Source organism: Pinus tabuliformis, chromosome 8 (genome assembly GCF_031772625.1).
Source record: "Pinus tabuliformis cultivar Carrire ecotype Pingquan chromosome 8, CPIR1, whole genome shotgun sequence".
Lineage (NCBI taxonomy): Eukaryota > Viridiplantae > Streptophyta > Pinopsida > Pinales > Pinaceae > Pinus > Pinus tabuliformis.
This window is the reverse complement of record NC_142294.1, coordinates 700,852,945-700,880,869: the sequence shown is the minus strand read 5'-3', so window position 1 is coordinate 700,880,869 and position 27,925 is coordinate 700,852,945. Positions and strand designations below refer to the sequence as shown.

The 27,925-nt window shown below is 38.0% G+C and overlaps 1 protein-coding gene across 2 annotated transcripts in view; it reads left to right on the top strand.

The window, feature by feature from the left end:
* The window catches only part of POLH (Y-family DNA polymerase H), a 252,547-nt gene extending 225,812 nt beyond the window's left edge, over window positions 1-26,735 (top strand). The window contains exons 11-12 of one of the 2 annotated variants that reach the window (XM_089372685.1): window positions 25,271-25,436; window positions 25,816-26,735. In XM_089372685.1, the coding sequence (XP_089228811.1) occupies window positions 25,271-25,436; window positions 25,816-26,468 (819 nt within the window). In that variant the 3' untranslated portion in view covers window positions 26,469-26,735. The remainder of the gene's footprint in view (window positions 1-25,270; window positions 25,437-25,815) is intronic. The other variant, XM_089372686.1, reaches the window with a different exon arrangement.
* Window positions 26,736-27,925: the final 1,190 nt, after the last annotated feature.

Sequence of the window (27,925 nt, the reverse complement as noted above, 5' to 3'; positions counted from 1 at the left end):
TTGTAGGGCTTCTTAGCAGTCAGAGTGAGCCAAGGATAAGTTCAAAGATTAAAAGGGTTTTGCACCTAAGTGAGCAGACAAAAACTGGAGACTGGTATCTATACCAGAACTATACAGAGATAAGGGTATCTGGATGTGAGCTGAATCCCTAAAAGCTGCCTAAATATGTTCCAATGAGGATTTTCTCTTTGGAATACATAAGGCAGATGAACAATATGGATGAAATCCATTTTGTCTCAGGTAAAATAAAATCACAATTTAAGATCAAGACTCAAGTGGGACCATTCATATGTAATACCAGAACAACAGGAGATGAGGCAGACTCAATCCTCAAGCAATTCAATTTTCAGCCTAGTTTCACCTGGTCATATGATCCATTCAACATAATTTCTAATTTAAGGGTGGAACTCAAAACCACACCTTATAATCATACCCCCAGACTAGAGATCGAGAAGTTTATGAATCAAGACCAGTGGGAGGAAAATACATTACAAGAAGCAAAAGAGCAGATTCTGTCTACAACCACCCTCCACACTCCAGTACCTCAAGATAAACATGGAAAAAGGAAAAGGGAAGAACCTTCATCTTCAGAATGTACAAAAATAAGTGCCCAATAATTCATCATTCAACAGAAAAAACAGAGGACGCATCTCAAAGATGTCACCATTCAAAATGAGGAAGAACAACAAACTATTGTTATGAGTGGTTTACAATTTTCCACAGGGTCATAGGAACTTTTCCCTGATACCCCTTCCTCCTCGGCCTCATAGAAACCTTCAGAAAAATCACAGTCAACATAATTGGGTGAACATGATGATCCCAATATCTTTAGTAAGTTTTTGCAAATTAAGCAAAAAAATGAAACACTCAAAGCCAACACCTATGCTCAGTTTTGGAAGCAGACTTCTACCTCCCAGCATAGGTTGTTAACTAAGTCACCTGACACGGGGATTCGGGACACGTAGGATTCGGGATTTGTGGTGTCGGATTCGGGACACGCTGACCCCCGAAACAGGACACGTTATATATTATTTTATTAAAATATATATATAATATTAAAATATATATATATATATATATATATATATATATATATATATATATTAAAAATTAGATATTAGCATATTTCTTACACAAATTTTAATTAATGATACAAATTTATTGATTTCAAACATAGATCTTGAATTTGATTCTTCATCTATAGCTATTACTATTAGCATGCATAGTACATACAAAATTCAAATAAATGTCAGTGGTACTGGTCACATAAACATAAATGATAAACACACTGACAACTGTAGTTTTCTCATTAAGTCATCAAATCAAAATCTGTTACATAGGTAGTGTTGGTGCAATGCCAATGGCAAATAGAAATAGAAAATATAAAACAACTATAGGTATACAAGCCTCAAGGCATCAATCAGCATCAGAATCAGCATCACTGTCCCCATCATCATGGTCCCCACTGCTCTCCTCTGCATCCTCCTCCTCCCCTGTATCCATAGTCGCCTCTGCATCTGCTGGTATGGAGGTTGACCCCTCTAAGTCATCAAATCTAACAGGCTCAAGCACTGGATCACTGAGATCCATGTTGGCCAATGCCAACTCAACAGTGGTGTCCAGACCCATATCATCAGGAAAGACATCCCACATCTTTGTCTTTCCCCTCAACCACTCTTCCCTCTGCTTGTAAATAAGACGAAGGTTGGTGTGCACATACACCATTGTCTCTGCCTTGGACTGCTCAAGCCTGCTCTTCTTCACAGTATGCAAATTCCCATATGTGCTCCAATTCCTCTCGCAACAAGTGGATGAAGTCACCTGAGAGAGGAGCCTCATGGCTAACTGCTGAAGAGGAGGGCTTGTTGCCCCATGATTTGCCCACCAAGAATAGGGCTTCTTAAGCCCCCTGTCTCTAATCACATCATAACCTCCAAATCGACCAGTGCCAGTTTCCCCTCAACCACTCTTCCCTCTGCTTGTAAATAAGACGAAGGTTGGTGTGCACATACACCATTGTCTCTGCCTTGGACTGCTCAAGCCTGCTCTTCTTCACAGTATGCAAATTCCCATATGTGCTCCAATTCCTCTCGCAACAAGAGGAGGAAGTCACCTGAGAGAGGAGCCTCATGGCTAACTGCTGAAGAGGAGGGCTTGTTGCCCCATGATTTGCCCACCAAGAATAGGGTTTCTTAAGCCCCCTGTCTCTAATCACATCATAACCTCCAAATCGACCAGTGCCAGTGGAAAACTCTGCAAAGGCATCCTCCACCTCAGCAAGCAATGCACTATCCTGATAAATCCGCCTCAATGCCTCTTTCCTCCCCTGTGAGATTTCACCATCCATGTGAGGAGGGAATCTGCGGGAAGGTCCACCATTCAGCCACTCATGGCTGTAGTATTTGGGGTTCAATGAGTGAGCCAAACAATGTAAAGGTGTACAATTCTTGTCCCATCTGCGGACAAGAATATCATGTATGGTATCGCAGAAGGCCTCTGGTGATGTCTCATAATGGGGGCACTCACTCTGTAGAATAATGCTCCTCATAGACTCAATCATGGAATCCCATCCCTCATAAACCTCTCCTAGGATGGGTTTGTCTGTATCTGCAACTCGAAGCAAAGAGATGATAGGGTCCATGATCCGAATAATTAGATCTACCCTCTCCCACCAAGCATCATCTAGTACCGTGTCCTTCACTCTTTTAGAGGCTGCCTGATCTGTCTTTCTCCAAAAAGACCAAAACTCAGAAATAACCATGGACCCAAGAGCAGTCTTGACCTCCCTCAACCTCTTCAACATCATGAATGAAGATGCAAACCGTGTATCAGCAATCTTCAACCATGATAGATTGCTGTACTCCTTGTAGATAGTGAGGGCATTTGTATGATTTTGCACAAAGTTACGGATATGTCTTGCATCCTCAATAATGCTTCCAATCCAAAGCACATCAGAAGCAATGGATTTCAGTGCTAAGTTCAATGAATGGACAATGCAAGGTGTCCAAAACACTTGTGGATATTTAGCTTCCACAATCATGCCAGCCGCCTTACAAACAGGTGCATTATCTGTAATGATTTGCACACAAGATTCAACACCTACCTCTTCAACAACTCTAATAAATAACTCACCCATAAATTGTGCATCCTTGTATTCGCCAAGTGTATCCACTGCTTTTAGGAAAACTGGACCATTCAAGGAAGACACCATGAAGTTGATGATTGGGTGTCGTGCTGGATCTGTCCATCCATCAGAAACAATGCTAACCCCAGATGTTGGCCATGATGCCATAATAGGCTCAAGCATTTTTTTCACCTCTTTCTTTGCCTTCGTCAACAATGTGGTTCTCAGCTTCTCTGACCCAGGAGGCACATACCCTGTTGGAGCCCCTTGAGTTAGAGCTCGACACATCTCAACAAATAAAGGTGAACGTGCAACATTAAATGATATGAAGTTTTGATAGAAGAAGAAGGCAATGGTGAGATCAAGCTCTTCCCGTCTCTCTTTTTGGAAAATCTTGTCCATTGGACCAAGTGATCTTCTTTTTAATGCTTGTCCCTCAGTAGAAGTAGAACTCTCAAATGGAAATTTGGTGGTGGCTTTCCTCAAAAATGGAAGGGGGTCTTCATTCTTGCCCTTGGGTGCTTTTGATTTTGAAGCCAGTGCCACATGTTCCATACCAACATTGGCCTCCTTTTCCAATTCTTTTCTCTTTTGTGAAGTAATAGTTTTACAAAATCCAATCCCACAACCAGGTATAGCCAACAAATGTGATTTCACACGGTAATATGTGCTTTTGAAAGAAATGTTACAAAAGTTGCATTTCCATTGCACATTGCCTCCTCCTTTTCCCTTGTTGTTTGGCCCATCCTCTCTTGTGACATATTTCCACAATGGATATTTATCATTGTCTTTAAGTCCTCTTCCCTCAACATTACTTGCAGTAGACTATGATGATATTGGGGGAGGAAGGGCATCTCTACCCATGACATTCTTGCCCTTCCTTGCTGCCTTTGATTGAGCCATGTTACCTCAACCTGTAAAAAAAATGAACAAACTGCTGTCAAAATTTAAAAATGCAAAAGAAATGAACAAGAATCAACACTAATTTGAATTGTAATTTCAACTGATATTAATATACATATTAGTTTTTAAATTATTAATATAGCAAGGAGGTAGATCGATATACTGTGAGATAAGCTCTAAGATTGATATCACGGAAATTGTGACTATGTCAACATTGGGGACATTTGTAGGACAGGAGTGTTGCAGCCTGCACTTCACTGCTAGAACCAGCATGGATCCATCCTGATCTCTAATATTTTAAAAGCAAAGAAGGATATAAACTTGAGGTGTAGATCTCATTGTTCTTTGATCCTTCTAGGAGTGTAACAGAGCCAAGGTTGAAGCCGGATCTATGCCAGTCTATTCATGCTTGTTGTTTGATAACCAGAACCTCTTTTTTTTATTGACATCCTGTTATTTATGAAGAGAAATAATGCCTCAAATTTTGTTTTTAATTTCTTGAGCTTTACATGTACATTAACAAAGTGTTGAACATGTTCTATTAAAGCTGTAAAATTGATAAATATTAAATATAGATACTGTCCTTGTAACAAGCATATAATGGATGCTGCATTTCATTTAAAAGGAAAGTTGATTGACACGCTTCTATGACAAATGGGACGGGCTTTAGGCTGTTGAAGCCTACAAATTCTATCCTACCCAATCCTTAAAATAATACTGGTATAATAAGTAAGTTGCTGACAACTAGCTTTTTTGTCTTGCAGTCATCATGCAATTTTTTTTCTCCATGTTACCATATAAAAACAATATCATCGTATGTTTAATTTTTTAATCCTGTGTGTGAAGTTCTATGCATCTACTCGACTACCATCATTTGACCATGTTGCAGCAGAATTGAAGCAACATGGATTAAAATTTAAAAGATTTCATTCATGTAAACAGCATGCAAAATACACATAATTTCATATCATTTGGACTCAACAATCAATTTAACGGTTAACCCAGAATCTGAGAATTCATATTAATAGTAAATACAGGTAACTCGTAACAGAAGTTATAGCAAGTACGACAGCTGAGTCTACAGGTTTACGGTTTAGCATTTGTGAGGGGTTTGAGATATTTTTTTAACTGTAACATAAATGTGGTTCAACCGTTCAAGTTTCAACCGTTCAACGCACTCGAATTTCATCATGATTCATAAATTATAGTTTTATAACTGGCACGCCGCACCGCTGATAGCCTGATACAAAGACCGTGGACTACTTACCTCAGAGAGTCAGAACTTGAAGTTTAAACTGGACTGTGGACGTTGGGTGGACTGTGGACGTTGGGCGGTCCGCTCCTCGCTGCAACAGAGCAATCCTCCAACTGACTTGCAGAATGACTGAATGAGCCGTCAACTGAGAGAGACACGCCCCCTTTTAACCTAGCCACAGTTCCGAGCCCTCGAAACGAATCCGCAAACCAAGACTCGTCATAAAATTCAAGACACGATTGGAAAATCGCGCCTCATTGCTGGACACGACGTGCCACAAGAGGACACGATGTGCCCTGAAACCTTGACACGAATCCGCAGAGAATCGTGTCGGATTCGAGCGATTCGCGATTCATCTAGGGTTTTGGACGAATCTGGTTTCATAGGTTGTTAACAATATTTGATAGTGAGAAAGGAATGATGCAAATGGCATTCTTACAGGCTCAAGTACCATCTCCAAAAACCCCTGCAGATTATAAGAAGATTATCTTCTCATTTGATGCAAAGCAAATACATCCCATTGATCAAATGGATATGCATAGATAGTTTGGAGAAATGATTTTCTCCACCATGACAAATACTGCTATAGAACTTTCAAAGTTAAGGACATCTCTCACCAATGTCCAGACACAATTAAAATTGGAGAAAATTTCTTCATTAACAAAGGACACTAAAATCAAAACATTGGAATATTTGGTGATCAAGTTGGGTTATGATCCTAGTGATGTCAAAGTAGTGGAGGAGATCCTCAAGAAAAAGAATGCAAACATAGCAACACTCAGGAAACAGCTGAAGCTACCTTCTATAGAGGATCCACGAACAAAATAGATAGAAGAAAGTGAGCAACATAAAGAAGACATGCTCAAATTGATCATTGAGCAAAATATACAAATAAAGGAGATGGAGGAACAGATAGAGAAGCTACTTAAGAAAAAATAAGAGGCTGCACAATTGACTATAGCTCCAGTAACAGCTATACCAATTACAGTTGCAGGGACAACAGGGGATTCAACATCAACACCAGATGATTTGAACAAAATTATGCAGCTCGTGTCTCTTCAGAGACAAGAAAATGATAAGCTCTAGCAAAAACTAAAGAATCTAGAAGCACAAAAGATTAAAAAATGATACCCTCTTGGTGGAAGAGATGCAGAAATCTCACCAACTTGCCAAGAAGATTGATCAATTAGAAAATCAGTCACTGATGGCTCACAACTTGGCCCAAGCCAAGGAATGAATTTGGGTGGATATAAATCATGCCATAACTAAGATTTGGCCATCCATTCAGATTATTTTTTAACAAGAAGAGTTAATTGACAAGTGCCAAACAACCATTGAACAAGTCAGAACAACATTAGGACATGAACCAGCTGAGGCTACATCCTTGATCAGAGTGTCGAACTCAAAGACTAGGTCAGAGTTAGAGCAGATTCAGATTGCAGATAGAACAAAGACCATCCTAGAAATCAAGAAGGTATTGCAGAAAAGGAATTTAATGACTTAGTTGGAGACTAAGTGCCAAGATCTAGAAAATGTTGTCCAGAGATTTCATACTAAATTTAATTCGCTGAATCAAAGCGGATTTCCAAGGTTAGTGGTACCCAATAATAGATTAATTAACCTGGAAGATTATTGTGAGAAACTTTACATTATTGCAACATCTACATTTAAGTTTGCAGGTATTAAAGGACATGTCACAGACTCACAGGTAAAGCTTTCATTGAAGCCTTGGAGTTGGATTTAACTATCAAACATGAAATCAAGCACATTTTCATCAACAAGTCAACATTTCGAGAAACACACTGAAGTACACAAAGTTTATAGAAAGCTAATAAATCTTTCTATACGAAATGATGAAAGGTGGGATCAGTTGTGTGATAATACCGAGTAAAATTTTATCTCCAACAGGTAGACACCAAGACAACACATTTTGGGGCCAAGTCATCAACAATTTCGTCGAAGATAGTGCCAACAATCTCAACAGTTTAAGCATTCCTACATTTTTGTACTATTTTTGTAAATCAGTTAGATGTTTCTAGAATCCAAATATTTTGTATAAATAAGTAGCAATTTGATGTATTAAGGGTTGAACCAACGGATGAGTTTTCTAAAGAAAAATTGTATCAAATTGAAAGGGCTTCATATTAATGAAAGGATTCTGGATTTGCTTAAACAGCTTGTCACTTTGTGAATTTTTCTTATGTTTTCACTTCATTTTGTTGTTCTATATGTATTTAAATTTTTATGAAGAAAATTGGGTAAGAGAAAACTGAATATTAGTCTATCTTAAACCCCCTCTGAAGTTATAATCTATTTTAGAGATTAGTTTATTGGACTGTTTGTCTTTATAAGCTCCTCTACATTTATAAATTGTCAACCATCTTCATAAGATTAAATATATTTTGTTGGGCTGTAAACATTGTTTACTTGCATGCTTTCTTATGATTAACTAAAAATTCAGTTTAAATATTTAGAAAATCATAGCCTCTTACATTTATGCCTTTCCACACACTTTTAAATCAAATTACTGTTCAGAGGTAAAGAATCAACCCTTTCTAAATATTTAGTATTAATAAGGTTTAATCACTTGCCTTAATCTGCTCATAACATTGGTCATCTAAAAACTTTTAAAACAACAAAACATTTTAGATGCTTTGGCATAATTAATTAAGCTAGAATTATCTCAGAGGACAACATCAAATTGGCACCGTTGTCGGGGAACGAAAATTTAATTATTTTCCCTTGGGCAATGATAGAACTTTTCCTTTAAGGTGAATAAAGGACTAGTAGGTTAAAATCTTTCACCTGACGACTTCACAAAACCAAACTGGCTCCTTCAAGACACACCAGATCTCATTTTGATTTTGAAATTGTTTCTCCATTATCTGATCTAGAGAGACTGGTAAGAGAAGCCTTTGTAAGAAGAAGACTTGAAGCTTCTTGCTCTTTTTCTGTACGAGTACAGCCTTAGGATATTTCAGCGTCTGATCCCTTTAGGTCTGTTCCATTTCCTTTAGATTTGGTTGACTTAACACATAGGGTATTAGAACTACTATCCAAAGGAGTTGATCTGCAGTAAACTCTTTTAGTCCATTCATTGGAATCATATCAAATTCCTGAAATACCTTCAGATTCACCTAAGTCAGAAGAAGAATTGGATGTACATTTACCTGAGTTAAAACCTACTGATTTTATCTCTCCCACTGTTTATACTTTTCCATCTACTTCTGCCCAACTTGAGGAAACCTTTTTTATATATTCAAATCCTTTGTTTGAAAACAAAGAAGAAGTTGAAACAAAGGTCCAAAAGTTAGTCATTCAAACACCTTTAAAAACTTTAAGAAATCCTCCACCCTCTTTTCCTCCTCCACCTACTTTTACACCTCCATCTTCACCTACAACTTCATCGTCCTCTACCACATCTTCTACTGATTCATCTTGATCTTCAAGTGTGGATCCTTTTCAGCCTATTGTTCAAGCTAGGCGTGCTGCTTTAGAATTTCCTAATATACACAATAATTTTCTTAATGGGTATTTAAAACACCTACCTAGGTTTAATGGAGAAACTGGTTTGTCTGCTAAAGACCATTTAGCTGCCTTCTTGGATTTTGCTGATAACATGAATATTGAACATGAAAATGTGTATATGAGATTGTTTGTTCAATCACTAGAAGGGAATGTCAGAATTTGGTTTAGACAACTTAGACCAAATTCTATCTGATCTTGGAATGAATTAACTACCATATTTAAGAATCAATGGGGGGTTAAGAAGGATCCTGTGTATTTTCTTACAGAATTTGAAGAACTGAAAAGAAACCCTGGTGAGCCAGTGGCTGATTTCATAAAGAGATTTAATAAACTTTATCATAAAATGCCACCTGACTGCAAACCACCAGTAGCAACAACCAAAGTTAGATTTTCCAAAGCATTTGAAGATGATTTTGCAGTTATGCTTAGGGAAAGAACATCTCATACCTTAGAAGACATGCAAACAAATTCCATAGAAGTTGAAGCCAATAGGTCAGCATCAGCGAAAACTAAAGCTAAGGCAGAAAAGCTGAAAGGAAAATGAAAGTCAAGGAAGAGGGTTCTTCCTCGAAAACTAAAAATGAAGACTAAAAGATAGATGAAATCACTTCATTGCATAGAAACCTTTCAAATAGGATTTCAAAAATAGAAGCTCAGCCTAGAACAATTCAACAAACTGTTGCTAGACCTCAAACTCAATTTAGGAGACCTTCCCAACCCCAAATCTTACAAAGACCAAATGTTGATCAACAAATTCAACCTCCATTAATGATTGATGATCAGCAACCTGAAGATACTAGCCCTTTGATTATTGATATCCCATTAATGATTGATGATCAACAACCTGAAGACACTAGCCCTTTGATTACTGAGGATATCAATAATCTTGATCATTCATCTGTCCAAAATGTTATTGTCTCTCTTCCTCTAAATCAATCTTCTCAACAAGATCAAGAAAACTCACAAGTTTCAAAATATCAGGTCTTTTCTGAGTTTTTAATTGCAGAACTGAATAAAAGATATGATTTAAGACCAAGGTTAGGGCCTGGTAGACCTCCCAAAAATCCCATTGTAAATGAACCACAAATTAAATCTACTGAATCTCAAACAACAACAATCCAACCATTGAATCAGTGAAATGAAACATCTTCAATTGATAAAACTGTTCTAACCACTTTCAATGTTGAAAAGGAATTAGAAAGAGTTAAAATACCCATTCCTTTGTCTGAACTTTCAAAGAATCTAGGTTATAAAAATCAAGTTTCCAAATGGATCTAGTCATCAAGTGTTGATGTTGAAGGAGATGTAATAAGCTTACAAGATGAAAAACCTTCAGTAGTCTTTGGTCCCAACTTAGATATGATTGATGAAAATGTACCACCCTTCTATGTTACTTTAAAAGTTCATGATTTTTTATTATACAACTCCGTGTTAGATTGTGGAGCCTCCCATAATCTGATGCCAAAGGTAACCATGGATCAACTTCAATTAGAGGTCACTCGATCTTATCATGATTTATATACTTTTGATTCGAAGAAAGTACCATGTTTTTTTAGTATCAAGATCATGTTGTGCCAAATTAGGAGGAAGTCTTCAAATGGACATGTCTTATACTACCATTCCTGTATATGGGGGTGAACATCTTAGGTTATACAGAGAGGTAAGATTCATGAATACTGTTTGCAAATCAGATCAAGCAAGAAATCATCCCATTTATGCAGTAGATCAAGATTTTGGATGTTTTGAATTATCATCAAATAACTTACAAAACACTCAGCTTAGCATTGAAAACATTGTAGATAAACCAAAGGCTATTAAGACTGATAGGTTATACTTCGATGGTTCTTGTTCAAAGGAAGGAGCTGGGTTTTGTGTTGTACTAGTTTCACCAGACACAAAGAATATAACTCAATCCTAGAAACCCTCGGATGGGTAATATTGTGGATAGAGACACAACATGTATACTTATGTGATTACAACCTCGACATCTCTGTGTTGGTATACAAATCTATGTATATATGTCACCACAGAAGAACCAATGATCTCAGCATACCTATGAATCAACTTTCGATGGATATGGGTTTAAGATCCACGTTACAAGAAGACAAGCATCCTTGCAACTTCAGATATGTATGGCATCTCGGATACTTTGTAACGTCGGTGATAGCTTGATGATGTTGATCTTGGTGGAGGGATAACATCACAGTCACTGTTTCATTGGAGATTATAATGAAAGGCCTCGATGCATGGAGAACACATTCACTGTCTTAGTAAAGATCATAGTGCATGAGAGAAGCACAGTCTCAATGATATCTGAAGTAACTTGAACTATGATCTCAGTGCAACAAAGTGCATCTATGGAGAAACAGTCATGCTTTCAGTGGATCTAACTATAGCTCTCAGTCATACATATGGAGATCTCATTGTCATGATGAGGATCTCGGTGAAGGTGCAACAATGGATGTTCTAGCAGTAATAAAGATCAGGATGGTGCAGCAGTGATGACCTTGGTGGTATAGCAAGGATAATGATCTCAGCAATGACACGAAGAGGATTGATGGCTTGGCCTTGGAGAGGCAAGATATGTCAAGGGTCATGGTCTTGGTATTTGTCAAGGAAATTTTTATAAGAAGAATTTATACATGGGTTTTCCTCTCCAAGAGGGAGAGGTTTTGGCCCTGGCGGAAAGCCAAACATTTGTGTTCTTGTCTCTTTTGTTTTTGATAGCAGTTTCATGAAGTTAGCATACACACATACTAATAATGAATGAATTATTAAGCTAATATAAATTGTATAAATGCTTCACAAATTGTTATCATGTCAAAGAAGAATCACCCTAATATGATAGCCCTAGATTCTTCAACAGTACCCAATGTCAAATGTTTGCTGGAAAGAAAGGATTAGCAGCACTTCCTCTAGTTCCAGTACTAGTTCAAGCACCTTTCTTACAGTGGGGTTGGATTTCATCGGAGAAATTCATCCAGCATCAAGCAACCAGCATAAATGGATATTAACTGCCATAGATTACTTTACTAAATGGGTAGAGGCAATTCCAGTTAGGAATGCAACTGACACTGTAGTTATTAAATTTATTGAAGAAAATATACTATCTAGGTTTGGATGCCCCCAACAGATAGTTACAGATAATGCAACAACATTCAACAATGTCAAAATGATTGAATTTTGTCAGAAATACCAAATTTTGTTGCATCATTCTACCCCCTACTATCCACAGGGAAATGGACTGGTAGAGTCTTCAAACAAGAGCCTGGTTAAAGTCATTAAGAAAATGTTGGAAGACCACAAAAGGAGTTGGGACAACCATCTCATATATGCAATTTGGGCAAACATGTTAATTTTAGGTATGTTCTATGCTTAGCGCTATTTACTTCAATTTTTTCATATTAGCTCAACATCAATTCCAGATTAGCAATAACATTTAGCATGATGGTAAAATGCAGATAGAACATAAACATAAATCACAAAAGACAAGCCAAGACAAGAGGACACAAGATGTGGTGCCAGCCAGGGACAAACCCCAATGTGCGGAAACCCTTGATTAATTCTTCTTATGTTCTTCAATGGTTCAACAAAGAGAGAGAGAGATGGTACATATACATCAAAAGTCAACATTTTGACTTATCAAAATAAGAGCAGAGATCTTCACCATGAAGATAACATAATGAGGTAGCTAATCTAAACACAGTTGAAGGCATATTGCTTCAACTGATCCTCCAAGGTGACTCCATCACCATGCTGCACCCATCATTGTGCTACACCTCATCATCATGCTGCACCTGACACTGTGCTGCACCCAATCACTGAGCTGCTCTCATCACTATGTTGCTCCCATCACTGAGCAGTACCTTATCATCATGTTGTACCCATCATCAACAAGCCACTGCAATGCATCGTGCTACTGCTATACATCCATGCCCATCATCACTGCGCTACACCATGCTACATCACATTGCAGCGTTCATCATCACTCTGTTGCACTTTGTTACACTTGTGCTGCACACATCATACTATGCTACACTTCATCACTATGCCCATCATCATGTAGCAACATTCAACATCACGCTGCACCTTATTACAATGCTATCACATCTTATCATATCATGCTGCTGTACTACATCAGTTCACTATTAGGGGATTCTCTATTTGCCGCATTGCTGGACTGGTAAGGGCACTCTAACAGCAGTTTGGACAACCTTCACAATATGGTCATGGACTGGTTAGGGCATCAATGACAGTCCTACCAGCCCTCACACATCAGTTGCAACATCTATCCCAAGGCTATGGTCACCCTTCTCCAGCACTCCTAAACCACACCTTGGCTTGTCATACCCCAACAGTCACAACCAGCCCTTACACCCTCCTTGTTGGCCTTAACATAGACTTCTAGGTATATAAGGGACTCCAACTTCCTACAACAAGCCTATCCCTTGCTCTGGTAGCCCTTTCCAAGGGTTCTAACCCCACAAAACAACTCCTCAGGCCTTCGGCCCTCAAGAATAGTGTGCAGCATCGAAGACAACCTCTTGGCCTCCACCAAAGTGACCCAAAAACAAACCATTATTCCAACAGTTAACTCAGCCTCCATTGAGGAACTCAGGCCTCCTCCACGCTGTCTTAGAGCCTCCCTCTCTTGCTGTGGCTAGGGAAATTTCAGAGCTTTCATTCTTCCATAGATTGCGTTAAGGTTCCTCCATAGACTACGTTAGGGTCTAGGGCATCCATCTAGGGTAGAGACCCTTTTCTAGGCTGCGTTGAGGGCTTACACCACTACCCTTCTTGACTGCGTGTTAGACCTCTTCATAGGCTATGTTAGGGCTTCTCCATAGGGTAGCGTTAGGGCTTCTTTGTGGCTGAGATAAGGGTTGTCCTCCATGACAGCGTAGAGCCTTCCACAGCTTCTAGGGCATCTCCTATTAGGGCAGCGTATCACCTAGGGCACTCTCTCTAGATCTCATCTTCATCAAACCCAAAACAGAATGAAGAGAGATCACAAGAGTGTGTGTAACAAATGACTTGCAAGCCACCTCTTTTATACTAAAACGTTGAGCACAAGTGGGGGCAATTTGGTTGGTGGATGACCTTGACGAATTGTCACATAACACAAATAAATTCATATCTCCATGAATACATGTCAGAATCGGATAATCTTTAGATCAATCCTACACCTCTCGATGAGAGGAATCCAAGAAAAATATCAGCTTCCATAAATAAGATGACCCACATGGAGTTTGGCCCTAGTTGCAAATTTTAACACTCCCTCTCAACTAGGGAGAACTCCATTTGCTAATCCATCTGCGAGACTGTACTATCTCTGCCATCAATGCCTTGCACTGCTCTGCTCTGCTCTGTTGAACTATGAAGAAGAAGAAGTGATCGAGAATGTATCATACCATCCTCTACTGACTCGAAGTTAGTCCCATATAAATGAGAGTGTCTCATACCACTCTCACTGACCTGAAGTCAGTTCCAATAAAGAGAGTGTGTCATAGCACTCTTACTGATCCGAAATCAGTTCCAAATAAAGAGTGTATTATACCACTCTTACTGATCCGAAATCAATTCCAAAGAGAGTGTATCATACCACTCTTACTGATCCGAAATCAGTTCCAAAAGAGAGTGTATCATATCACTCTTACTGACCCGAAGTCAGCTCCAATCGATCCCAGATCAATATCATCCTAGCATAGGGAGTACAATAGTAACATGATGCGTCCATCGGTACTACTATGGTCCCTATCCTCATTTCCCTACTCATTGGCCAGATGAGAGGTACTTCCCATGAGTCCCAGACTACATGGGTAGGATGTTTCAGCAAGAGAAGGACGAACCACTTATCCAACCTACATGTCGCCAGGGGTATCCCAGGGGAAGGCTAAACCACTCACCCTGTACAAAAAAAATCACTAGGTGAAGGCTGAACCAGTCACCCCATGACTGTGTCTCAGCTGGAGAAGGATGAACCACTCATCTTACCTACATAGCAGACAACTGGGTGAAGGCTGAACCACTCACCCTATGGTTTCTCATTGCTCCAAGAAGTACCCCCAAGCCCCCGGAGCTCCTAGAACTCAATGTCCATATCATACAGGACCCTTAGGAGAGAGTCTCTCCATGATTCCTAGTGGTTTTCGGAAAGTCTCAAATTTGACCTTTCCCAGGGGTTTTGACAGAATATCGGCGACCTGCACATCAGTCCCAATGCGATGGAGCCTTCTTGCTCTTGGATGTACCATATCCCAGATAAAGTGGTACCTGATGTTTATATGCTTGGAGCGATCATAGAACACATGATTCCTCAACAATCAAATCCCCCTTTGGTTGTCATAGAAGATCACGAAGGTATCCAACACGTGTCCAAAACAGTTCACTGAAGAGCTTCCACAACCAGGCAGCTTCACACGAGGTCATACTCGTAGTTATGAATTCGGTCTCAGCGGTGCTCAAAGCAACTGACTTTTGCTTCTGGCTCATCCAGGATATCAAAGCAAAACCCAAGGAGAACGAGCACTCAAAAGTGCTCTTGTGATCCTCCACACTTCCTACTTAATCAGCGTCAGAATAATCATGCAACTTCATATTTCCGACAGTGTATCTCAATCCATGAGAGAGTGTGCCCTGAAGATATCTCAGAAGATTCTTTGCACCAATCCAGTGAGGCTTAACCATATATGAGCCCAACATGCTAACTGCAGAACATATATCCAGACGGAAGTTCACTAAGAACATCAATGCGAATGAGTTTATGAAACTCAGAGGCATTTCTCAAATCTGGTCCGACATTACTACCACATAACTTTTGAAAGTTAAGCTCCATCGAGGTAGTCACGGGCTTGCAACTCACCATTCCAAATCCAGAATCCAACTCCCTCTTACTTTTGCAAATGAGAGGGTCTGCACCTATCAGAAAGAGGTCGTCCTTATAAGGTTCTAGTATGAGGGGTCTATCATCCACCACCTTCAAGCAATGGTTTGGATGGGCTTCACTCCTAGTGAATCTCAGCTTCATCAGACAGATATCAATCCTCTCATATCAAGCCCAGGGTGTTTGCTCTAAAACAAAGAGCGCTTTCTTCCACCTGCATAAGTGAGATTCCCAAACATGAATCTCAAACCCCTCAGGTTGTTCCACATTTGAGGTCTTGCTACATGAGGGGAATGGTCCCCTTGTAAGTTTTCCTTTGGTACATCTCGGACATGTACCTTCATGCTTTTCTTGAATTCAGGCATCCCTGTCATCATCTGACTTACATCGGGTTGGGTCTTACAATTGAAGATGAGCAACCCTACGCTGCCATTGAAGAGATTTGTCAATGGTCCTCAATGGACTTCTTGCAACTTGATACAAATTGCCAGTCCGTGAACCCATGAGTAAAAACATCTTGAAAATTCTATCTTGAAAATGCCACTAGAAATAATTCCTATTTGAATCATATAGTATAATCATGATCAAACATGTTTAAATTTATGTTTTTATATTAGGAAATAATTCAACCAAACTGTTTAATCTTGGTTGAAATTAGTAGATAGGATAGATTAGAGAAAAAGTGACCAAAGCATTTAATCTTGGTCAATTGCATTTTATGCACTAGAATAGGGTTAGAAGTCACTTTAGGAAATAAAAGAGGGTATGCTAGATCAAATGCGCCCTTAGGATATATTAATCATGCTTAGATAGATTTATCTTGGTTAAATAATGAACTAATCATGTCATTTAAACATGATTAGCGAGATGTAATAAGCATTAAACATTGAGTTTTATTATAAGGTCGGGAGACGACAAGATGTTTTGTTGGATTGTGATATTGAAAGAGCACCTTTCAACGGCCATGATTTTCCTCGCTTGGATCAACGGCGGGGAAACCACTTCGCACCCCCTCATCCCATATTCCGTTAACGGCAGGGGGGGGGGGTCTGAAAATTGATATTTCTTTTATCGGGCTCCACGCAACGTGGCGCTTCCTCGCAACTTTGCACCCCCCTCGTTGAAAACCACTTACCATCACTTCCCCCCTCCGAAATCTGCCTATCACACCTCTGCTCCCGCCAATGGTTACCATGTCACCTAACGTATTTCACCTACCGCTAATCATACTGCGCCACTTGTCATTCCTCCATTCGCTCACATCCTATTCCTGTTGCTATCTGCGCGTTATACACTTATCCGTTGCAATATTCCCATTGCCCATTAATACATCTAAATCCCATTTTGTAACGGTTCTAACCGCAACGGTAATCGATCAAAGTCTATAAAATCACCTCGTCTCATCCCGCGCGACTCTCCTAGCTGCGCTGCCACTATTTTTGATTGCATGTATTGATTTCATCTCTGACAACCCTTACTATTGCCAGAACTTGTCAATCCCAGCAAATTCAGAGCCTACTACCATTAACAGATTCATCCCTCATCGAGGTACTTGTTCAAGTCAAAGCTCTGTCATTTTCCTTCTCAAACTCCTTAGTCATGGCACCAAAGGGAAAGGGCCAATCCTCTAGTAGCAAATCAAAGAGTGAGGATAACCCTAAAACCTCTGCTACCCTGGACCTAGACCACATGCCATTGGTAGACCAGTACTACAAGATTGTTGATACCGAGTGTGAATTCGACCTGTTCGAATTACATCACTAGTTGAAGCAAAACTACCTAGACCAACAAGATGAGATTAACCTTTGGGAATCCTTGTTACCCATGTTCATATTCCCATAGACACTATTTCCCTGATCTTGTCATGTGGTGTTAAGCCCAGTGTTCCACGAGGACGCATCCCCCAGGGTTGGGTGCACGCATCCCTTGCACCCCATGCAACTGGGACGGGGGGATGTTTGGGGAAACGTTTTCCGGTTCCCGTGTCTCCCTTTTGGGGAGACGCAGGGAGACGTAGAGGGGACGTTTCCCCAGTGTGGAGGACGTGACTCCCCCTCAAAATGGGCTATGCGTCCCCCCTTAAATTTGCTTGTAAACAATGATTTATGACAAGGAAAACCTAGTATTTGACCATATTTCCCTACTAATGCTATGCAATTCGTGGTAATTTTAAATTCTTAAAGTAAAAGTGACATTCTCCTTTCATTTTCATCCTTTTACTTAAATTTTTAACATTACCATGAAATGACTCGGGATGTTTGAGAGTGGTTCCAACCTCATTTGATTTCATATGGAGAAAGTAGAATTTTAGATCTCACTCAAAATTCAACAGGCTTAACAATTTTTCAGGAATTCAGGATTCGATGGATTGCAATGTTTCCATTACATGTTGTCATGTACAAGGGTATGGAATTAGTATTTAATCAAGAGCAACATGCCCTTTGTGTACTTTAGAGTGACTTTTAGACTCATCACTCCACTATTTTTTATTTTTAGTTATATCATTTTACTATTCCAGTCTTCAGATTTCAGTATCTATTATAGTCTATTTTGCTTAGTACTAATTAGATTCTAGAACGATGAATGATGAATTTTAATTTTAAATCAATTTAGAATCTAGAATGATGAATGATGAATTTAATTTTTAAATCAATCTAGATTTTAGAATGGTGAATAATGAATAATGAATATGGATCAGATTATATCATTATTGAATCTCGTGGTCTATGGATGAATCATGTATGTATTAGTAAGGATGATGAGTATGGATCAATGTATTTCATTATTTAATTCAATTATGTATGTAATTGTATTTACGCTTTCATTATTGAATATATATATATATATTAAAAAAGAAAAAAAATTATATACCCCCCATCCCCCCTAAAGTTCCCTAAATTTGAGGGTACTCCCACATGTCCCCGTTGTGCGTTTCCCTGCACCTGCATCCGTCCTGGAGTCTTGGTGGAACATTGGTCAAGCCAGATACAATCCACTGCAAAGAACCATTGTGGCCTAGAAAGGAGACATTTTGATCTCAATTGCACCTGAAACCATAAACCAAATGTTGATTATTCCTGAAAATGACTCCCTCAGCCACTTTCTGCAGCTGTCCTTATGGATTTATATCACAAGTTCACTTTTCCGTAGAGAGCCCAGATCTTCGAGATTTTCCTTCTAGAAGATTCTCAGCTTCCCAAGAAAAATCCCCCCCTAGCTAGCTTCTATGTTGCCAGAGAAAGCCAAACAGATCATTGCTTTAGTTTCTTTCCTTTTAGGGTATCAATCAGACTAGTGGGTAGATGAACCTATTCTAGGCTTTCTATTTATTTTCTTTAATGAACACAAGCCAGCATTCATGTTTAATTTTAGTCAATTTCTAGCTGATAATATGCATGAACAAATGATGAAGATTACAACATAAGGCGTGTTTAATTATGCATCTGTATTAGTCTATATGTTTCTTTTTCAGCAAGGAGATAGGTTTCCAATAACTTTACATAAACAAGATGATCAAGGCATCAATTAATCAGTGATACAATGGACTTCATTATTTAGGAAAAATTCAACAGAGTTTAAATTTGCAGACTTCATAGACAATTTTGTTCATACAGTTTTAGGGCTTCTTAGCAGTCAGAGTGAGCCAAGGATAAGTTTAGAGATTAAAAGGGTTTTGCACCTGAGTGAGCAAACTAAAATTGGAGATTGGTATCTATACCAGAATTATACAAAGATAAGGGTATATGGATGTGAACTGGCTCCCTACAAGCTGCCTAAATATGTTAAAATGAGGATTTTCTCTTTGGAATACATAAGGCAGATGATCAATATGGATGAAATCCATTTTGTCTCGGGTAAAAGAAAATCATAATTTAAGATCAAGACTCAAGTGGGACCATTCATATGTAATACTAGAACAGCAGGAGATGAGGCAGACTCAATCCTCAAGCAATTCAATTTTCAGCCTAGTTTCACCTGGTCATATGATCCATTCAACATAATTTCTAATTTAAGGGTGGAACTCAAAACCACACCTTATAATCATACCCCCAGACTAGAGATCAAGAAGTTTATGAATCAAGACCAGTGTGAGGAAAATACATTACAAGAAGCAGAAGAACAGATTTTGTCTACAACCATCCTCCACACTCCAATACCTCAAGATAAACAGGGAAAAAGGCAAAGGGAAGAACCTTCATCTTCAGCATGTACAAAAATAAGTGCCCAAGAATTCATCATTCAACAAAAAAAACAGAGGACACATCTCAAAGATGTCACCATTCAGAATGAGGAAGAACAACAAACTATTGTTATGAGTGGTTTACAGTTTTCCACAGGGTCAGAGGAACTCTTCCCTGATACCCCATCCTCCTCGGCCTCACAAAATCCTTTAGAAAAATCACAGTCAACAGAATTGGGTGAACATGATGATCCCAATATCTTCAGTAAGTTTTTGCAAATTAAGCAGAAAAATGAAACACTCAAAGCCAACACCTATGCTCAGTTTTGGAAGCAGACTTCTACCTCCCAACATAGGTTGTTAACAACATTTGATAGTGAGAAAGGAAGGATGCAAATGGCATTTTTACAAGCTCAAGTACCATCTCCAAAAACGCTGCAAATTACAAGAAGACTATTTTCTCATTTGATGCAAAGCAAATACATCCCATTGATCAAATGGATATGCATAGACAGTTTGGAGAAATGATTTTCTCCACCATGACAAATACTGCTATAGAACTTTCAAAGTTAAGGACATCTCTCACCAATGTCCAGACACAATTAAAATTGGAGAAAATTTCTTCATTAGCAAAGGACACTAAAATCAAAACATTGGAAGATTTGGTGATCAAGCTGGGTTATGATCCCAGTGATGTCAAAGCAGTGGAGGAGATCCTCAAGAAAAAGAATGCAGACATAGCAACACTCAGGAAACAACTGAAGTTACCTTCTACAGAGGATCCACAAACAAAAGAGATAGAAGAAAGTGAGCAGCATAAAGAAGACATGCTCAAATTGATCATTGAGAAAAATATACAAATAAAGGAGATGGAGGAACAGATAGAGAAGCTACTTAAGGAAAAAGAAGAGGCTGCACAATTGACTATAGCTCTAGTAACAACCATACCAATTACAGTTGCAGGGACAACAGGGGATTCGACATCAACACCAGATGATTTGAACAAAGTTATGCAGGACTTGTCTCTTTAGAGACAAGAAAATGATAAGCTCCAACAAAAACTAAAGAATCTAGAAGCACAAAAGATAAAAAATGATACCCTCTTGGTGGAAGAGATGCAGAAATCTCACCAACTTGCCAAGAAGATTGATCAATTAGAAAATCAGTCACTGATGGCTCACACCTTGGCCCAAGCCAAGGAAAGAATTTGGGTGGATATAAATCATGCCATAACTGAGATTTGGCCATCCATTCAGATTATTTTTGAACAAGAAGAGTTAATTGACAGGTGCCAAACAACCATTGAACAAGTCAGAACAACATTGGGACAAAAACCAGCTGAGGCTACATCCATGATCAGAGTGTTGAACTCAAAGACTAGGTCAGAGTTAGAGCAGATTCAGATTGCAAATAGAACAGAGACCATCCTAGAAATCAAGAAGGTATTGCAGAAAAGGAATTTAATGACTCAGTTGGAGACTAAGTGTCAAGCTCTGGAAAATGTTGTCCAGAGATTTCATACTAAATTTAATTTGCTGAATCAAAGAGGATTGCCAAGGTTAGTGGCACCCAATAACAAATTAATCAACTTGGAAGATTACTGTGAGAAACTTTACACTATTGCAACAAATACATCCAAGTTTGCAGGTATTAAAGGACATGTCACAGGTAAAGCTTTCATTGAAGCCTTGGAGTTTGATTTAACTATCAAACATGAAATCAAGCACATTTTCATCAACAAGCCAACTTTCGAGAAATATACTGAAGTAGATGAAGTTTATAGAAAGCTAATAAATCTTTCTATACCAAATGATGAAAGGTGGGATCAATTGTGTGATACTGCCGAGTAAAATTTTATCTCCAACAGATAGACAACAACAAGACAACACATTTTAGGGCCAAGTCATCAACAATTTCCTCGAAGATAGTGCCAGCAACCTCAACAGTGTAAACATTCCTACATTTTTGTACTATTTTTGTAAATCAGTTAGATGTTTCTAGAATCCAAATATTTTGTATAAATAAGTAGCAATTCAATGTATTAAGGGTTGAACCCTTGCATGAGTTTTCTCAAGGCAGAATTGTATCAAACTGAAATGGCTTCATATTAATGAAAGGATTCTAGATTTGCTTGAAACAGTGTGTCACTTTGTGAGTTTTTCTTGTATTTTCACTTCATTTTGTTGTTCTACATGTATTTAAGTTTTTATGATGAAAACTGGGTAAGAGAAAACTGAATATTAGTCTATCTTAAACTCCCTCTGAAGTTATAATCTATTTTAGAGATTAGTTTATTGGATTGTTTGACTTTATAAGCTCCTCTACATTTATAAATTGTCAACCATCTTCATAATATTAAATCTATTTTGTTGGGCTGTAAACATTGTTTACTTGCATGCTTTCTTATGATTAACTAAAAATTCAGTTTGAATATTTAGAAAATCATAGCCTCTTACATTTCTGTTTTTCCACATGCTTTTAAATCAAATTACTGTTCAGAGGTAAAGAATCAGCCCTTTCTAAATATTTAGTATTAATAATGTTTAAGCACCTGCTTTAATCTGCTCATAACATTGGTCATCCAAAAACTTTTAAAACAACAAAACATTTTAGATGCTCTGGCATAATTAATTAACCTAGAATTATCTCAAAGGACAACAGTTCAAACAGTGTGAGGAAAAAATGAGAGTGAAATCCTGTTTATATATATATATATATATATATATATATATATATATTGTGTTTTCCTGTTTTTAGAGGCTTCTAGAAGTCTCGTTAAGGATTAATAAACCTCTAATTGCTGCTTTAAATGATGGTTCCCTGTGGATAAACCTAGGCAAAATCTGTTCTTAACAAACAGGAAACGTGATCTATGGATAGTGGTACATTTAGGAAACATGTGGGGCACGTGTTGGCAATACGAAACATGTTTCCCACATGTGGGATACACGTTACTTAATGTGTTTCCACGTTTCCCTCTGGGGCATGGCCCTCTGCCATGCATTTCCTGCAATATAGTTGTAGATTTGTAGCAAGCTTTTGATTGGGGTGCCATTGAGCATCTTTGATGAGCTAGGTGTTTCTAGCAGTGATAGTGAAGGTGGCTTTGGCACTTATGATGTTGAAGAATTGTTTTATTGCATGGAAGTAGACAGTTGAACACAAGTTAGTTAATGCTGGCCAGTGGTTGATCAGTGATAATGCCCTTGCTCTCTTTTTATTCTGATCATGTATCTGGATTCTGTATACCATAAATTAGGATTGCCATTTATATCAGGATGATATATCTTTGCATCATTGTATCCACTTTTTGCTTGCTAATGAGAAAACAATAATATTTATTTCACAATCTTTACTGATCATTTGACTATATTGTCTGTTTTTAGTATTTACGCTATTTTTCAATATTTGGTGTGGGAGTCTATGCTGTCCCCAGTGCCATCCCTTGAAATTTACAAGTTTACACTAGCTGTTCCCAAAACTTGTTTTCCCCCCTCCACATTCACCCCATCCCTGGACCTTGGTAAAAGATAGTTCTAAATTTTTTGTGGGATCTTAGTGTTTTGGAGCATAACATTTTACAGTAACGATGTTTGATAAAATTTGTGCATAGGCACACAATGTAAAGGTCAGAAGCCAGGGCGCGTCTTGGGCCATAAACAAAATGGATGCTGAAGCTGAGCTGTGGCTTTTCTATTTATTACCCAGAAATGATTTTCAACTTATGGTCATGATCTATGTGATCCATAATTCTTATTGATTGAATTTATGGTGGGTTCACAATGTTCTGGGATAGGAATGAGGAGTGACATATTCTCTTTGATCAGTTATCCAAAGAGTAATGAAAAGAAAGACAAAATATTAAAAATGCTATGTTCTTTGAGTTCAGGTCCTTTTGAACAGGAAATTGTGTTGAGGAAGAAATGAGAATATATATTTGCTCTGATAGAAGCGATGTGCTCTTACAACCCATCAAGAGTTGATGGGTGTCAACTCTTCATTGGTTGGTGATGTGCGCAACACTAATAACATAAAAATGGAAAAAAAAAAAAAAAAATTAACCACAGACCTTTTAGTTTTGAGAGGTTTGAACTTTGTACTTGGGGGGATTTTTAGGTCCCTCTCAATGCTTAATCTATTCAGGGTTAAGATGGATTGATGCTAGTGTTCAGGAGTTTCCGAGTAATAATTGTGTTACAGGAACACATTTGAGATTTTTAGCATCTGCAAACTGTGACGAGCGCTGATGTTGAAACGAGACTGAAATAAATGATAAGATAACCACTGTATTCACAACTTTGACGTAATATGAAGTTCCTTGGTGAACATGCTTAGTTAAACATGAAGGTGTAAACCTATTGTGTTTCTATTCACAGTTTGAATCGTAGTGCTGAAAAATAATGGCACATTCACAAGCCCAATTCCTTGGTCTTTTGCTTCATTTGTATGCATTTTTCAATGAGGAAAAGTTGTATTACTGGTCCTTGGAATTGTGTAATTGTGTTGTTTGCATATGAACTGGTGATGATGGCCGAAGTTGTAGAGTACAATAGAAAGATTAATTTTTACATATCAATTATCTTTTTTCAAGTCTAAGATTGAGAGCAGCTTCAACTGATGTTAGAACGATGAAAGGCTCATAGTGGATATGAATGCAGCCATCATGATCTTTGTATTTTTTAGAGTCGTAACTCATACATTTTTATTGTATCACTTGGTTGGAAAAAATATCAAGATTGTATCTCTGAGTTTGCAATTGGTTGCTATCATTCTCTATAACCACTGTAAAGTGCGTCTCTTGACCTTGAACCATGGTATGGTCATCTTGACCGGCAAAAGTGGGAATAATAGTGTAAGGCTAGTTTAGGAACATTGAACATTCATATGTATGCTGCTTTTTCAGTTTTGTTGGCCATGTGGTGAATTTCATTGAGCTGAGAGGCTCATTCTACAGCCCAGTATGATGTGTAAAACTGTCCGTCCATCATCAAAGTTGAAATTTTTCTCATCTCGGTCAAAATAACAAATTTAAAAAATCTAAAAATAAAAAAAATTAAATAACTATACAAAACATTTAAATAATGTGGACTCATAAAAAAATTTGCATGTGAAGAAATTGGATCCCTCTCGGCTCATGTTAGATCCATATTTAAGATGCATCTATGTGGGCATATTTACAAATATTTACTGTTATGCTGCATTTGATTGTCTGGTTCCATCTACTTTTCCTGTTAACTTTTTGGACTTGAGTTGATCTTTTTCAGTAACCTGATACACCATTATGCATGCTAGCTCTACTTTGCAATGCATTTACGATGGAATCCTTTCCCCCTACTTAGAATATTATACCGTTTTTATGTTGTCAAGTAGGTTTTGATTCTCTCTTACGCTTTGCAGGGTGTAAATCCAATAACTCAATTTTTTCAAGGCGCTAATCACATTAATGTCTCATCTATGGACTTGAGTTCAGTTGCTGAAGATGCTAATCATGATGAGTCAACCAAGGACTCCTTCAGTTTGAATGAAGAATATATGGATGATATTACCGAAAATAATGTACGAGGTATTGTAAAGGATGATAGTGCTATGATCCGTGCCATGTATCCTGTCCTGATTAAGACTTTGATTTGCCATTTTACAAAATTTGAGTTGATCTTTGAGCTATAGAGTAAGACAATAACTGTTTTGCATGCATGCAATCACAGCTTTCACATATAGTCATATACAATGTGGTTGCAATTCATATGAGCGAAGTTTTTTTCTTGCATTGAATTAGTTAGAAGCCGCAAATAGCTGTTGAGATTGTATTTCCCGTGTTCAATAGGTAGAAATAGCCTCTTCCATAGCAAATTATAAAATGCATCTTTGAGAGTTGTAAGATATGATTATTTTTTCAGATTTCCATATGTAGAGCTATGACCGATCCATTATTTGTTGTACAGGTCTTCAATATGAAACACTGGAGATAGAGAATACAAATGAAGATAATATTAGCGAAGGCTCTTGTACTGAAACTGGGGACACATGTTCTTCAATTCTTGAGGAGTTAAACAACAATGCAAATCCAGGTGTAACTTTGAATCAAACTGACGATAAGCTGGCCCTGAATCAAAATTTACAATTACTCCCCAGTTGGAATGGTAGCAGGCATGGTAATAATTTATACCTAACAGCTAAGGATGGCTCTTCTTGCTCTGAGACAATAGTAAGGCAAAAGGAAGAAACCAGCCTGGTTGATGAAGGCAGTAGTGCCCACAGAGAATCATATGAAAGTTTTGCTGAGGGACATGAACAGCGGCCAGTTAAAAAGGAAAGTCACCCTGAAACAAGAGTAGATAAGAAAGTAGGATCTTTGACATTGGAAGATATTTGGAAAAAGCGTGGAGGTTGCTCCTCATCTGTATCAAGCTCGCAGCAAAGTAAAGCCAATAATTGGTTTTACAAGCCTGAGGAAATTGACGAGTCAATTCTTACAGAACTCCCTGAAGAAATCCAGCTAGAACTTCGTAGTAGCTTTAGGTTCAAGCGCCCACGAACGGATAAACATCCTACAATTGGTGACTATTTCAAAGGTGGTTCTGATAAGAAAACCTAAACTTTTCCTTGCCTAACTCGTTATATAATTTCGAGGTGTTGATGCATAACTTATTCGTGTATTTGTATCATTATTCCTTCATTTGTTCATAGCTTCATGTCATAACCATTAAGATAAATATAACCAGAAACGTTACTGGTCCTCTGGCTGAAACTAATCATGTACATGTAATTGGTTTCTGCTATCTGCATCCAGTTCTCAAGATGCACATCTTGTATTATAAGTAACACCTTTATAAAAGCTATTTGGATGACTTTGTCTATTTAATTCCAGTAATCTGAAGTGTAATCAATCTATTTGGTATTGATTTTAATGCACATAAAGTAAATCATGAAATTGAGAGAGAATTAGTATATATATAGAGAGAGCGCGCACTTGTAATATATATATATATATATAGAGAGAGAGAGAGAGAGAGAGGATCAAATCTATTGAGGTGCAAACATTTTATTCCAATTTTGCACTTTAAAAGAAGTTTTAACCTCAAGAGATTTGATCTCTCTCACCTCTTGCTAGATCCGTGATTAAGATGGATCTATATTGGTTAGTATCAAGTACCGACTTTGTCTATTTAATTCCGACAATCTGAAGTGTAATCAAACTACTTGGTATTGATTTGAATGCATATAAAATAAATCATGAAATTGAGAGAGAATTAGGAATAGACACAATGATGGTTAAATATATATTTGTGCTAGGTTGGCTATATCACATAATTCCGAGCACAAATTAGGGATTGGAGACTGTCTCTTGCTAGTATCAAGTAGAAACTGAGCACAATTTAGGGATTGGAGACTGTCTCTTGCTAGTATCAAGTACCAATTCTACTTGAAGATTGTGTTTAGTTAAATATCTGTTAGGGTCTAGTTTTGATATGCTTTCAAATAATTCAATAGTTTCCATGGTATTGCTAGAAAAGCTAGCATTGCCCCTTGGAGAACGGATTAAGGGAAGTGAGAGAGGTGATGGGATGAATCATTGAAACGTGAATGCTCATCCCAGGGATGGATGGTGAATGGCCTGTCCGTTTCGATAAATTTTTGGTTACTTAACGAACTCTAATTTGAGTAACTTATGATTGACAGTTAGGCTTCTAGTTTTGACACTACATTAATCATTCAGCATGTACAAGCAAGCTTGAACCACAACCAGAATTAGAGCTTGAGCTAGAGTCAAAGCCATGAACTTGATTCGGTTTATAGTCTTCTTGAAATTATCACTATTTAGTAGTAGACTTGGCTTTTGCTAGATATTAGTTTGTGGTCATCTTCAAATCCCATTTGTGAGCACATCTAATTAGCATAAGACATTAACTTCTAGCCAAGTTAGGAAATGTTTTGTGAACTATTCAGACTTAGAGGTAAGTTCCACAATTTGCAGACATCTTCAAATCGCTATTTGTTAGCGCTTCTAATTAGTAGAAGACATCAACTTTTAGCCAAATTTGGATTTTTTTT